Source organism: Myodes glareolus, chromosome 9 (assembly GCF_982192425.1).
Source record: "Myodes glareolus chromosome 9, mMyoGla1.1, whole genome shotgun sequence".
Classification (NCBI taxonomy): domain Eukaryota; kingdom Metazoa; phylum Chordata; class Mammalia; order Rodentia; family Cricetidae; genus Myodes; species Myodes glareolus.
In genome coordinates this window covers 82027792-82041557 of record NC_142034.1, presented here as the reverse complement: position 1 = coordinate 82041557, position 13766 = coordinate 82027792, and the positions used below count along the sequence as shown (strand labels likewise).

General features: G+C 42.4%; 1 protein-coding gene across 2 annotated transcripts in view; it reads left to right on the top strand.

Moving 5' to 3' along the window:
- Window positions 1-6418: 6418 nt before the first annotated feature.
- Gabrb2 (gamma-aminobutyric acid type A receptor subunit beta2) overlaps window positions 6419-13766 on the top strand; it is a 214303-nt gene continuing 206955 nt past the window's right edge. Inside the window, exons 1-4 of one of the 2 annotated variants that reach the window (XM_085694855.2) lie at window positions 6419-6593; window positions 7721-7946; window positions 8073-8164; window positions 9123-9190. In XM_085694855.2, the coding sequence (XP_085550981.1) occupies window positions 7870-7946; window positions 8073-8164; window positions 9123-9190 (237 nt within the window). In that variant the 5' untranslated portion in view covers window positions 6419-6593; window positions 7721-7869. Of the gene's footprint in view, window positions 6594-6907; window positions 7051-7720; window positions 7947-8072; window positions 8165-9122; window positions 9191-13766 lie in introns of those variants that run through there. The other variant, XM_048435993.3, reaches the window with a different exon arrangement.

Below are 13766 nucleotides of genomic sequence, written 5' to 3'. Positions count from 1 at the left end.
TGCAAGAATTTCATCTATCAGGAAAGGCCTTAGCCCTTGAATCTTGTCTCACAAGTTGTGACCATAAAGATACTGACATTTTGTTTTCTCATAGTGTGATAAAGGGGAAATGCGTCTTAAAGCATTTTGTTAGCACTGAATATATTACCTTACAGAAAGCATTTGAAATAATGTTTGACACAATGACCTATTTTATTATTTTTACTAATATATTTCTAGATGAATATTTTTAAGTGGTTTATAGCTTACTGTGTACAGTTTTTTTAACTCTAATGATCAGTGTTAATCAGTCATTTGTTGAAGGAGATACAGAACACAGTCAACATGGAATTCACACTTACTTTTCTATAGAGGAAAAAGTATTCCTTTTAACCATAAGGTTAATATAGAATTTGTGGTATTTCAGGAGAATTTCTTTTCAAGTCCTGAGAAGTAAGATTAGCCAGAAGAATAAATCAGAGGTATTTATATAAGCAACATTAATTGTGAACCATAATTTATAAACTTATTTAGTCACACCTATTGGCACAAAAATAAACAAAAGTGAATTTATGTGTGGGATATTTAGAATAATTTTTTAGACTGTTTATCGTTTGTGTACATGTGTGCATGAGTAACTACATTATTATATTTTATTTAATGCAGACATGTGCATTTGTGCAAGCACACATGTGGAAGTCAGACACTATCTGAAGATTTGATGTTGACCTTTTTAAAATTTATATATTTTATGTGTATGAGCACTCTATTTGCATGAATGTTTGCATGACAGAAGAAGGCATCAGATTCTATTAGAGATATTTGTGAGTTCCCATGTGGTTGTTGGGAATTGAACTCAGGACCTCTGGGAGAGCAGACAGTGCTCTTAACCACTGAGCCATCTCTCCAGCCCTGGTGTTCACCTTTCACACAGTTTGAGAGGAGACCTCTTTATCGTTTTGCTGCTGCGCATGCCAGGCTATCTAGCCCATTAACTTCTCCTATCTCCACCTCCAATTTCCCTAGAGAAACATTGGGGTTGCAGCTACACATTACTGGACCCAGTTCTACATGGGCTCTGGGAATACGAACTCAAGTCTTCATAATTCCACAGTATCATCTTTCCAGACCTGAAGAGACTTTTGTGCTAGAGTGTGTATTATTACTATTATTATTATTATTATTATTATTATTATCAGTTCTTATTCTCAAATCATATTTGTCTAGGCAGCCATATAACTGTCAACACTTTATTACTAGATTGAAGTTTGTCCTGTGGCATGCTCTGAACTAATATAATATATACATGTTTAAGTAAATGTATATGCATAGATATTACACAGTATACTTTCAGTCTACATATCACTGAGGACTGTCTCATCACTCTTGAATATTGTTAATTATCTGGACACTATTTAAAAAGTCTGATCAATATTCAAACCTGAGAGCCCTTATTCATTTTAAAAACATAAACTCAAGTATCTTAATCATCCAACAAAACAAATAACCCACTACTGTGAGACTTTTCTCCCAAATCATCAGGAGCAGGTCAGGAAGAGTGACTTCTGGAACATCCAGGTTTGCTTGTTTATTTATTTATTTATTAAAAATTTCCACCTCTTCCCCGCCTCCCTTTTCCCTCCGCCTCTCCACCTCCCCCTCCCTCTCTAGTCTTAAGAGCAGTCAGGATTTCCTGCCCCATGGGAAGTCCAAGGTCCTCCCCCCTTCATACAGGTCTATAAAGGTGAACATCCAAACAAACCAGGCTCCCACAAAGTTAGTCCATGCATTAGAATTAAATCCCAATGCCATTGTCCTTGGCTTCTCAGTCAGCCCTCATTGCCAGCCACGTTCAGAGTGTCAATTTTGATCACATGCTCCATTGCTCCCAGTCCAGCGGGCCTTGGTGAGCTCCCATTAGATCAGTCCCACCGTCTCAGTGGGTGGACGCACCCCTTGTGATCCTGACTTCCTTGCTCATGTTCTCCCTTTTTCTGCTCCTCATTTGGAAATAGGGAGCTAAGTCCAGTGCTCCAATGTGGGACTCTGTCTCTATCTCCATCCATCGCCAGATGAAGGTTCTATGGTGATATGCAAAATATTCATCAGTATGGTTATGGGAGGATGTCAGTTCATGCACCCTCTCCTCTGCTGCCCAGGGAACAATTTGGGGATCTCTCCTTGAACCTGGGACCCCCTCTAGAATCAAGTCTCTTACAAACCCTAAAATGGCTCCCTTAGTTGAGATATTCATCCAGGTTTCTTGCTCTGGTCATTCTTCATGGATTAGATTCATGTGTCGATATTGCTTTGCGATCAGGTTGTCTTTGGTGTCTTCTAGGATAGAAGTTCTAGGATAGAATAGCCACAAAACCAAGGGGTGGGGACACCTCTTAAAATGCCTTATTCTGGTTCAGGAAAATGGAAGTGAAATTGGTAAAATGTGGTTATGATTGCATGGCAATTAAAAAAAAAGCAAGAAAGAAAAGTATACAATGTCAAGAGGTGGGTGGTACTCTGACCTCGGCCTACCCCTCAACCCCTCAATTCTAAGATTAAGGTGCAAAGAACCAAATACTTGGGTATCTCTTCTTGTAACATGTACTGATCATGGTTAAACTGAATGTATCATAACCAGCATTTCTTACCTTTGAACAGCTCAAGCTAGACACGTAGGAGTCACCCCAAATCTTTCTCGTCCCCCATTCTCCAGATCCCCTCTGTCAGAAAGGCTAGCAGGTTTGCCTCCAGGATGGTAATGACATCTGTTTGTTGTTATCACCACTGTTTACATCCAGAGCAGCAGCATCTCTCATCCTCGGTCTCCCCTAGCTCTGACAGAACCCTTACAGCCATACCTGTCATTCTCCAGTGAGATTAAGATCCATCAGCCACACTTCTGCTCCCAAACATATCCATTGTCCAAACATGTCCATTGCCCTTCAGTGGCTTCTCTTCTTCTCACCCTCTACTCCTACTGTTCTTTCTTCAACTCTGGAGCAGGGTAGCTTATCTCCCTTATTATTAATTAAATTTACTCTCTGACTGTTTCATTCCTATGTGGTATATTCTATTTATTCTCAGTCCCCCTTCTTATCTTTCTTCCACTTCCATCACATGTCTCCGTTTTATAGGTCCTCTCCCCTCATTCATACGATATGGCTCTCTGTTTCATTTTGTGACCCACTGATTTTAACCAAGATCATCTATGTGGCTACAGGTTTGGCATTATCTACTGAGCCTGATAGGCTCACTCTTTGGTGCACACTGAAGGTGATGATTTTACCTGCTACAGAATCTATTAGCTGTCAGTAGTTGTGCAGAATAGACTAGAGTTTCAGCAGCCCCTACTAGATCCAGGAGTATCTACTAACATGTTCAGTATTTTTCCAGCTCAGTACACCTGCTGCTTCTGTGAGATCATGACTGCAATGGCTGTGTCATAACCTGAAGACAGCATTTTGCTTTCTCCATATCTTTTAGCTTTTACATTACTTTAGTACCTCCTTACATTTTAGAAGTTGTGGTATAAACGTCCCGTTAAAAGCTGAGCACTTATCCATCATTTAGTCTAACGATCTTGAGGAGCCCCGACTCTCTGAATTCACTGCCATTCACAGCAAAGAGAAGTTTATTATAGTCTAGCAATGATGATGTGGTCCCCCAAAGTGTATTATATCCCCTGAAAATAGGGTTTTAACCAAGTTTAGAATACCAGGCATGTATTCACTCCTGTGAAGTGGGTCTCAAATCCAGTTTAAAGACTTTTGGTTACTCTGTACCAGTTGTGCAACTATTGCACCAGTGAGCACCTCTTGCCTGATAAGTTGGCACTATAGCTCACAAGGTTCACAGCTGGGAGATATACCAGTTCCTTATCTCCTATATCATAGATGACATAGCACTTCCAGTGCTATGGAAGTTAACCAACAGGAAAGACTTTTTGCATTTCATTCCAGCCCAAGGATAGCTTACCTTTCAAATTTCATGCGATAGATCGTGTATTCAGTTACAAACTTCACCTGCACCCTCAGACTAAGTAACCCCCCAAAATAATGCAGACTATTTCCTTCATCACAGGCTCAACATGCAACTAGTTATATGATAGCCATTTGCCCTATTAGAATGTATCTGTTTTTAAAATGTCGCTGTCAATGCTTGTCAAATAACATTTGTCTATGATAATGAATGAATATTATAGAAAAGAATAGTCATAAAGAGTTGATACCTGTTGGCACTTTGTGTTTACATGGTAAATACTCAAAGATGACTATAAAACTGTAGTCTCTTATGAGTGCAGCCATTTTGCCCAGAGACTTATTTACATTTTGGATCTTGGATCACATTCTCCATGACTCCATCAAACTTCAGATGACATGTGAGTCTCCCCGCCACCCAGTTTTGTATTTTCCTAAGTAGCTATACCAACAAATCTTGCAGAGTCGAGACTCTTGCGGGTCCACAGTAAGATTTGTTTGAGGCATGTGCATCTTTCACCATGTAACTAGAAATGACATATTTTTATTATTATTCCTTGTAGTCACTGATAAGAAAATATAAATGACAGCTACCACGTGGAGGACAAGAACATCCCGGTTTCCTTTCATCCTTTGACATTTTATTTTCTCATCTCTCACAATGCTCTTTTGATTTTCTTCTAATGGCTGCTCCTTTATTCTCTTCAGGCAAATTTATAAAAATTGCATCCAGTTTGTGTTCTTTCTATTTTTAAGACCGAGTGCCATTCAATATTGTTTGCTTTCTTGTCCGTTCATTAAAGATTGTCAATATGTACTAATCACGTGACAAATGCTGCTGCAACAGTTACATCATTCAACAGGAACCCAGTGGGGAAACCAGTGTTAACACTCATCTAGATTAGATTAATGAGGGGGACCACAGTTTAGTGGCACTACCATATTGCAAAGTTGTTTCTAGGTGTTTGAGAAGATCTACCCCCAGCAGATCTTTAGTATGTCCTTGTCTAATCACTCTTTGAGTCACTATTATTTTGGATGGATGTGAGGGTAGCTTGGGATTTATTTTGTTTTCTTTTCTGAACTCCTTTCTTTCAATCCAAACTCTGAAGAGAACCTTCCTGAAGGTGATAGATAAGAGGGATAACTAAGGGAAGGCTTAAATTTGAGTTTTTTTTTTTTTTAAGAAAATAAGCTTTCTAGGACTTCATCATTAGGTTACATTGTCTGCTGACTACCTTGAGTGAGAATTCTTTGGTTACTGAAACATATTTTTCTATCTTCATGATATTTAGCTTGAATAATAGTCTTCCTATAAGAGCAAAGATAAGGAAGAGATCAGCAATCCTTCTCCTGCCCCACCCCGGGTGTGTGTGTGTGTGTGTGTGTGTGTGTGTGTGTGTGTGTGTGTGTATGTTGTGCGTGTGTTCTTTGTATGGGCTTCTGTAAGCATCAGCCTAGCAGAGCGCCATGCAGTACATCTATCTGCACTGTGTTTATGGCGCTATTCCTTACCTGTCTGTAACCTAGAAACTTCCTCAGCCTATGAAAGCAAATAGCTCTTTCGTTCTGGTTTGCCCTCCATCCTAAAGAAGCTATCAGATTCCTCCCGGCAACCATCCCTCCCCCATGGTTCCCTTGCAATCACCTCTCTAAACTGCCCCAGGATGACTCTCACAGTCCCGGAGCGGTGGGGGGCGGGGGCATGTAGTATGTGGGTCAGGAGGGAAGCCGAACCTGGCCACAGTGTGTCTTCAGAGGGAACCCTACACCTTCATACCAGCTGTGGACCCTATGGGCTCTGGGTTCCTGCTCTCAGCAATGATCTGCTGGACCACCAGCCGGGTGTGTTCTGTGAGCTCTCTGTCTCTCAGGCGCCGCGGGCGCTTGGAGGTCCCCCGCGTGGCAGCAAGGAGCTAGCGGAGGGTGAAGTCCTGGACTTAAGAACTGACACTGTCTAATCTGAGGGTTAGAAACACTACTTTAAAAGTACAATTTGCTTTTCACCCTTCACCTGAATGACCTTGGGCATGTTACTCAAATTCAATGTGCCAATTTCTAAACCCGTAAAATGGGGACATCGTGGTGTCAACTTCGAGCTAATATTGCATTAAGCATGGCTTTCTGTGCATAGTAGGCGCTCTGCGTAAATAATAACAAAGCTCAGTAGGAGATATGAGTTGAGTTTTGGTGGCCAGGACCCAGGGTTGAGCTCTGCCATTCCACCTATTCACCAAGGAGTGCTCCGGGTAGTTGGAGCACCTGCCCTGTTCCCTCCCCCTCTCCAAGATAAGCTAGGGAACACGACTCCGGGGCACCCCAGTCCCGGTGTTCTCTGCACCCTCTTTCCCCCGCCCTGAGCAGAGGAAATGCTTTGAGTTTCAATCTGGTGTTTGTGGTAATGTGCCTGGGGCAGCAGGGAAGGGGGCTCTAAGAAAGGAAATAAGGGGAAGTGGTGGCGTGGAATTAGGTGGGTTGGAGCTCGGACGATCGGTCTAGCGGCCCCCTTCATTGTGCCTGCTTTAGGTGTAACACTGGGCTTGGACGCTGAGGTGCAGTTTCAGCTGGCCAGAGTGGAGCGGCAGGGGTGCAGCTCCGTGGGGCTACAGTAGTGGGCGGCGAGCTCGGGCGGGTGAGGTAAGGAGTGGCGGGTGGAGGAGACCATGATCGTGTGTGTGTGTGTGTGTGTGTGTGTGTGTGTGTGTGTGTGTGTGTGTCTGTGCTGTGCGTGTGCGCCCGCGAGGCGTGGGGGTCTGAAGAGCGCATCCCACCCCTGCCACCAGCCCTCACACTTGGTGCCTCCTGGCCCGCACCTGTGCTGGAGCGCCAGTCACCCTCTGTCCCTCACGCCCCCAGCTCCCGTGTCCCTCAGTCAAACCTCACCCTGCTCACTTAGAATTTCCCAGTGCAGAGTCAGACCCAAACCCAGAGATGCCTTTGCCTGACTGCTCCCCCTCGCCCCCTCCCCCTCCTGCTATAAATAGCCAGGCTAGCGGGTCAGGAACGTCACAACGCCAGGAACCAGGACCCCGAGGTTTTCTTCTTGGGGAATAGGGGGCAAAGGGTGAGCAGGAGGAAGAGAAAGAAATCGCTCGTGAGTAGTGCAGAAAAAGCTTGCCCCTTGACTCCCAGGAAAGACTAGCATCTTAGAATTCCTGCATCCTTTCCCTTTCTTCTCACCCCCTTTCTGATTCTTTCATATTCTCAATCCACTCCCCACCCCCTCGCTCAAAATCCAACGTTTGCTCAGCACTCCTCCCATTGGTTTCTTTTCTGCTCCTCGGACTCCGGTTCCCACTGCTCCCCTCCCCACTCTTAGTGCTCCCACCCCCACCCTCACCACCTCCACTTGTCCCAGGCAGGGGATTGCTATTCTTAAGGAAATAAAGTTCAACTCCTCGTCCCTTTCAACCTGCTTAGACCTGGAGTGGGATCTCAGGCAACCATCTCCCCCACCCCTTACACCCCACACCTCCTAATCTTTATTCTTCATATTTAAGGACACACCACCACCACCACCACCACCACCACCACCACCACCACCACCACCACCACCACCCGTGAGGTGCAAAACTACCTCCTGCAACAAAAGAAACTTACCAGACGCTCTGGTTGCTTTTGTCTTAAAGAAAAAAAAAAGAAAACAAAGATTTTATTCAGGCTGCACTTCTGGGGTGACAGTTTAATATTATTCAAACATGTACATATTACACACATAAATGTTTTTCTTTCTTTTTCCCCTTTAATTTTTTTTTTTTAACAAGGAAATCTCGGTCCCCGGCAGCTGCCGCTGCCCCTTTGATGTTTTGGTACGACGTGCGCATGCGCTCCACATTAGAATTACTGCACTGGGCAGACTAAGTTGGATCTCCTCTCTTCAGTGAATCCCTCAATCCCTTCAAAAACTAAAGGGATGTGGAGAGTCCGGAAAAGGGGCTACTTTGGGATTTGGTCGTTCCCCTTAATAATCGCCGCTGTCTGTGCTCAGAGGTAAGTGTCTTTTTTTCCTTCTCACTTGTCAGGGCTGTCTGCATACCTCTCCGCGAGCAGGGCTGTTGAAGATGCAGAGCTGTCTTCTTTATTCATTCCTGTTTATTGTCATTTTTTTTTCTTTAGTGTCAATGACCCTAGCAATATGTCGCTGGTTAAAGAGACGGTGGACAGACTGTTGAAAGGTTATGACATTCGTCTGAGACCCGATTTTGGAGGTAATACGATTGACTTGCAAATAAGAAACAATCCGGCTCCAACCTAAGCTGTCTTTTGGGCTTTGTGTGCGCTCTCTTCCCTCTCCTTAGTTGGAGCTGCATGTGGTGTACGGAATGTGTCCCTATTTTACCATGCTCAGAAGGGATTCAAACTTAAGGCAGTTTGTTAGTGTCCAGCACTTGGGAGGTCTTTCAAAAATGACCCCCTTAGCGTGTAATCAGACTTGGTAACTGTTTTCCATCTCCTTCGCTGTGGTAAAATTTTGTTCCCAGTCTGAGCTTTCCTGTGATACAAGCCTCTTAACTTTACTTAATGGTGTGCCCAGGGCTGTCTCATAATGTGAGTATTTTTGAGAACAGGGTGTTCAGGCAGTTGACTGAGAGGTGGCCTCAACTCCCTGTGCCCACCTACTTTGGAAGAGTTCTGGCCATGGCTTAAAGTGACTCATGTCTGGATACTATCCTGTCCTCAAAGGGAAATGACATAGAAGAGACTGGGGTCGAGGGGAAGGAGACAAGAGACAGCAGAGGAAAAAGGGCATCGCTCGCTGCAGCCCCAGAGAATTCTAGTGTGAGAATTGAATTTCACTTCAGATTCTTCATGGGAGTCAAAGAGTTAAAGCCTCCACACAGAAGTGTGTGGGTAAAAATAAAAAAGGAGGGGGTTTCAATGCAATCTACACAAATTCCCGGGGCTAAATCCTTCTGCTGCTGCCGTGAGTGTCTGAATTCACATGCGGAGACGTCGACGTGTGGACACGCAGCTGGAATCTCTGTCCCATAAGCACATGTGTACATATTCCTAGCAGAGTGTTCCCCCATTCCTCTTGCCAAGAAGTAGGAGAGTGGTGGACATGAGGATTAACTTTAGACAGGGGGTTTTCTGTTCCCAGTGGCAACTCTTGTTGTGAACGACTAAGTTCTGAGAAGTCACGTGGCTGTCCATCTTGGCTTGCAGGTCCCCCTGTGGCTGTAGGAATGAACATTGATATTGCCAGCATTGATATGGTCTCTGAAGTCAATATGGTGAGTAGTAATGTTCACAGCTATGCCTCTTCAATCCTTCATTTGGGGGCGGGAAAGTGTCGCCGTTGGGGGTGTGGTATGCTTGGATACATGTATAGCAAGGGGACCAGGGACACAGTATTTTGCCCTGGAATTCATGGTATATGTAGTTACAGAGCAACTCGTTCTGGTTCTTTGCACTTTTTCCAATTTGGATCCAACCCTGTGTCTCAGCACAGAGTGAGTAAAACACATCACACATTCGCTTGTAAAAGGCAGCAATATGCTGGAGGCCCCCTGCAGGATCTATGGTTCTGACAGCTTCTTGGAAGCCTCGGTTTGTCAACTGACAACTCTTGGTTTGGGGGTAAGTCATGGGAAAAGGAGGATGTGAATGTGACAGAAAATTTACCAGGGAGTCTGTCTTATAAACTAACCTAAAACAAAGAGACTAAGTAATTGCTCCTGGAATATTGCTGCCCACTTGTTGCTTTGAGAAAAAGCCTCTTTATACTTAATGACATTCGGCGTCCCCACCCCCACTGCTCTCCATCTCCTTTAACCTCTTCTGCTGTCCCAGTGAGATAAAATAAAGTCTGACTACTCTGTTTCCAAAAGGCAAGTTTAATAGCAAGTGTACTCTCTTACTGTGAGCCTGCAATGTTATTCATCATATGTACCAATCGCATACAATTTATTGGCAGTCATACTCAGTACCTCTTTGGATAAAGAACAAGCACTAAGAAAGAGGGGTGCAGGAAGAGCCTGTGTTCTCAACAGGGAAGCACTTTGGGGGGGGGGTTGCTTCATGCAAGAGCGCCCCCTGCTGCCCATGTTGGAACACTACGGACATGCATGACAAGGACAAGTGTCCCACATTCCCCCTCTTAACTCAGGGGCATTTCTCCAGTGAATCTCTCTCTCTCTCTCTTTCTCTCTCTCTCTCTCTCTCTCTCTCTCTCTCTCTCTCTCTCTCTCTCTCTCTCTCTCTCTCTCTCTCTCCCCCTTTAGGAATGCCTGTCTAGGTAGGCTGAACCCTAATGTAATATTCCAGTATTCTTTTCAGATCTGATAGCACACGGCACATCGCAGATTGTTGTATGACATCCTCCTGTCCTCCTGTCTTGAAAGTGGACAAACAGTTCAAGAAGGGGATGAAGTGTGTGATCTTTTACACAAACATTTCTAAGCCAGCAACAGGGACATGAAATTTCGGACATACTAATTAACTCAAAAAGTTTGAGGTATTAGGATTTAACCTGTCTAGCTCCCATCTCAACTTGACAGGACTTCCCACATTCCCAGAATTCAAAGAGGCAATTCATACAACAATCATAGATGCTGGGCAGGAACGATCTGAAGGGATCATAAGATTCTGATGGTCTCACAGAGGCTCAAAGGGGATAATCAATTAATTCAGCAGTGGTTTAATAACAGAAAGCACATTGTAATAGTTGTTTTTATTGTATGGTACACAAACACAGAAGAAAGACAATGTTAGAGGACGAGGAAAAACACAGCAGGAGATTCTCCTACGCAGACAGAGAAAGTCTTTCCTGAGAAATTTATTTCTCAGATTTGCAAGTGTTTGCTTTTGTGGGATTTGAGAAGTCCTCCATCAGTTTACATATTTGAAATCAACAACAAAAAAAATAGAAAATATCCTAATCTGGGTAACTCCATGGTCCTCGACTCTAAATTGATTGTTAACTGCTATCATGAAAGTTATATAGAAATCAAGTAAGGTTTTGTGTTTTTTAAGTGTGGTTGCACCAGAACCATCACACCTACCTTTATTTTGATTTATGTTCCTTTTCTCCAATAAAATATTATTTTACCAACTGCTTCTTTAAGATATCACATAATGACATTTTATTGAAAAGTAGGAAAAAGCCTCTAAGAGGTGCAGCAATGTGCATCAGATGCCTCCAGGTTGCTACAATAGTTTGGGTAAGAATTTAGGTGCATTTTATCCTTACATGGGGTAGAGTGGTAAACTTCTATTTTCTTTGTGAATTTCATTGACATTTCTCCCCTGCATGCACTATTTTGGAGAGGTATCCGAGGTGGACACAATGCCAAGACCTGCTAGTCAAAATATAGATCCAGCTGAGGCAGGGTGTCATCACTTTGAGCTATTTACTGTTGCAGAGAAGTCATGGGATGTTGAAAGTGCAAAAATAAATGTCAGCTTGTAAATGGGACAACATTGTAGCATTAATGATTTGAAGCAAGTGTGAAAAATTCCAAGCCGGATTCCTTTCTTAGCTTAATGCTGACACTCATGGATCTGTCCAGCTACACTTTGAGCTGTACAAAAACTTTTATTTATTTCAGCTACCAGTCTTTCTGACCTAAAACTAATTCTCCAAAGAATATTTTTGCAACATATGTAGCTATTACCTTGTTTCTAAATAAGGTTATTTTCTTGGAAGCAACAGATGAATTTGACCCTACTGGTAGCTCAATATAAAAGTTCATTGCAAATTATCAAGGCCTATAGGAGTTTTGGGTATATTTAGTATTTAAAGAATCATTTATTGAAATGAAATCTCAAAGTAGATTAATGCACACATTTCTTCCTCAATATGACTTGTGAAATAGTATCTAGTAGCTATACCTTTTATTACAGTGTATCTGCCTTCGAAGAATGAGATTCCCTAAACCATTCACTCATTTGAACTAAAGGATTAAAGGTCTGTGTTGATGTGATTTCTTTGTTTTGTTTTGTTTTTATTTTGTTTGACAGATAACAATGGTAGAAATATCCTGATCTGGATCAAAGGTGTTATAGATGCAAACTCCATTTCTTAGTCACACTGAGTTTATTCACAGTCCAAAAATTCTTAATTTCCTTAAGTGTCGAAGAAGAGAAATAATTTTCTTTCTGCTATCCCAGGTATCTACCATCCCAGATAACTACCAGATTTAGTAAAATGGCGTTGTGTGCACTTAATAATGAGTGGAAATCAGGCAAGCATTCAAGACACTCCGTACCCACTCGGCTCTTGCCCCACATACCTGTGCAATGGTCACGCATTTCACTACGGTGTAGCTTTGTCCCGGCTGAAATGAAAAGGACATGTTTAATTGACTTCCATCTCTAAGGTACATGTGTCCCTAGTTACGCTTGTTTGTTATAGTAATTGTTGAATACATAAAAGTTTCAGGAAAACTTTGAAATGTAGAAAAACGTGAAGGAAGTCCAAAATTTCTAAAGAGTATCTAACTTTGAGTTCTTAGGAGAGTGGTGACAGTTGGCAGGTTCTTTACTCGGGTGACCATCACCCAGTGGAAGATCTTTGGAAACCATGATCTCAGTCAGAATGCTGCTAAGCAGGAAGCTTGGCTCTGGAATGAAATATTTTTAGATGTCTTGGTTAAATTGGCAGGAATCTTTTTGTTAAGATTCTTTGATGAAAAGTGCATTTTACGATTCAAATTTGGCTCTGAGAATTATGGACCAAAATAGCTTTTTTCTTCATTTGAGGCAGATTCTTCAATTTGAAATGGCACATTTGCCAACCAACTGAAGCAATATTTCACTTTTCAGGAAAGAGTTCTAGTAAACACATTCTCAAAATTACCTTTTTATGGAATGGCAAATGAAGAGACGTAATGGTTTTTAAAAATATACAGATGTTTCTTGTATTGCCAGCTGCACCGCTTAAAATTCCATTCAAGAAATAGTTATTTAGCAGCTACTATAGGCAAGAAAAGGGTAAGGTCTGATGGACAGAGTAACAAAGATCACCCCACCCCTGACCTCATGTAACTTTATATTTGAAATGTGCCTTGCTCTTTAACTCTGCCCCAGGTTCTTGCATTTGATTAGCCCAAGTCTGATCCTTTCTTTCAGGCAAGCAGGCGCCTAGAGTTCTCTCTCTTCCATCAGGCTTTTGGCACTTCTTAATCTCAATGCTCATTTGGTATTTGATATGTCAAGTTGGCTTATTTACTCCATAGTTCACCTGCTCACTTCTATCATGTTGATGAATCACATCAAAACACATGATATTGTCTCTGTCAGTATGTAAAATTTCCAGCACTGAATGAAGACTCCGTTCTCATGGCAGAAATTTGTTATTACTGCCTCCAATCTGTAAAGTACCTGCGGAGAAAGAGAGCATAGAATCATAGTGCTCGATTTGAAGACATGCTCCATTTAAAACTACAGCGTAGAGTAAATGCCAATGTCAAGTTGTAGGTACTTTGAAGGAGGACAGAACATTGTAGAAATATAGAATAATGATGCCTTACATAGAGGTCAAAATGGAGGTTAGAGATCTGTGGATAGCTGTTCCAAGCAGAAAGTAAAACTAGAAAGGATCTAAGGGAAGAGAATATGGTAAAGGAGAAAGAAATGGTATCAGGAATTTTCTGACAACTTTTAAAATCTGGTGTGATCCTGGGAACATGGTGAAGATTTGGTGACATAGTAATAGACAATGGTCAGATTATACATAGTATGCATGTATGCATATGTGTGTGTGTGTTGTGTGTGTGTGCATGTGTGTCCATCTGTCTCTCTGTCTGACTGTCTTACTCAAAAGCTTGCTATCTTTTTTCCAAGGAGAATAAGGACTCATGGAAAAAA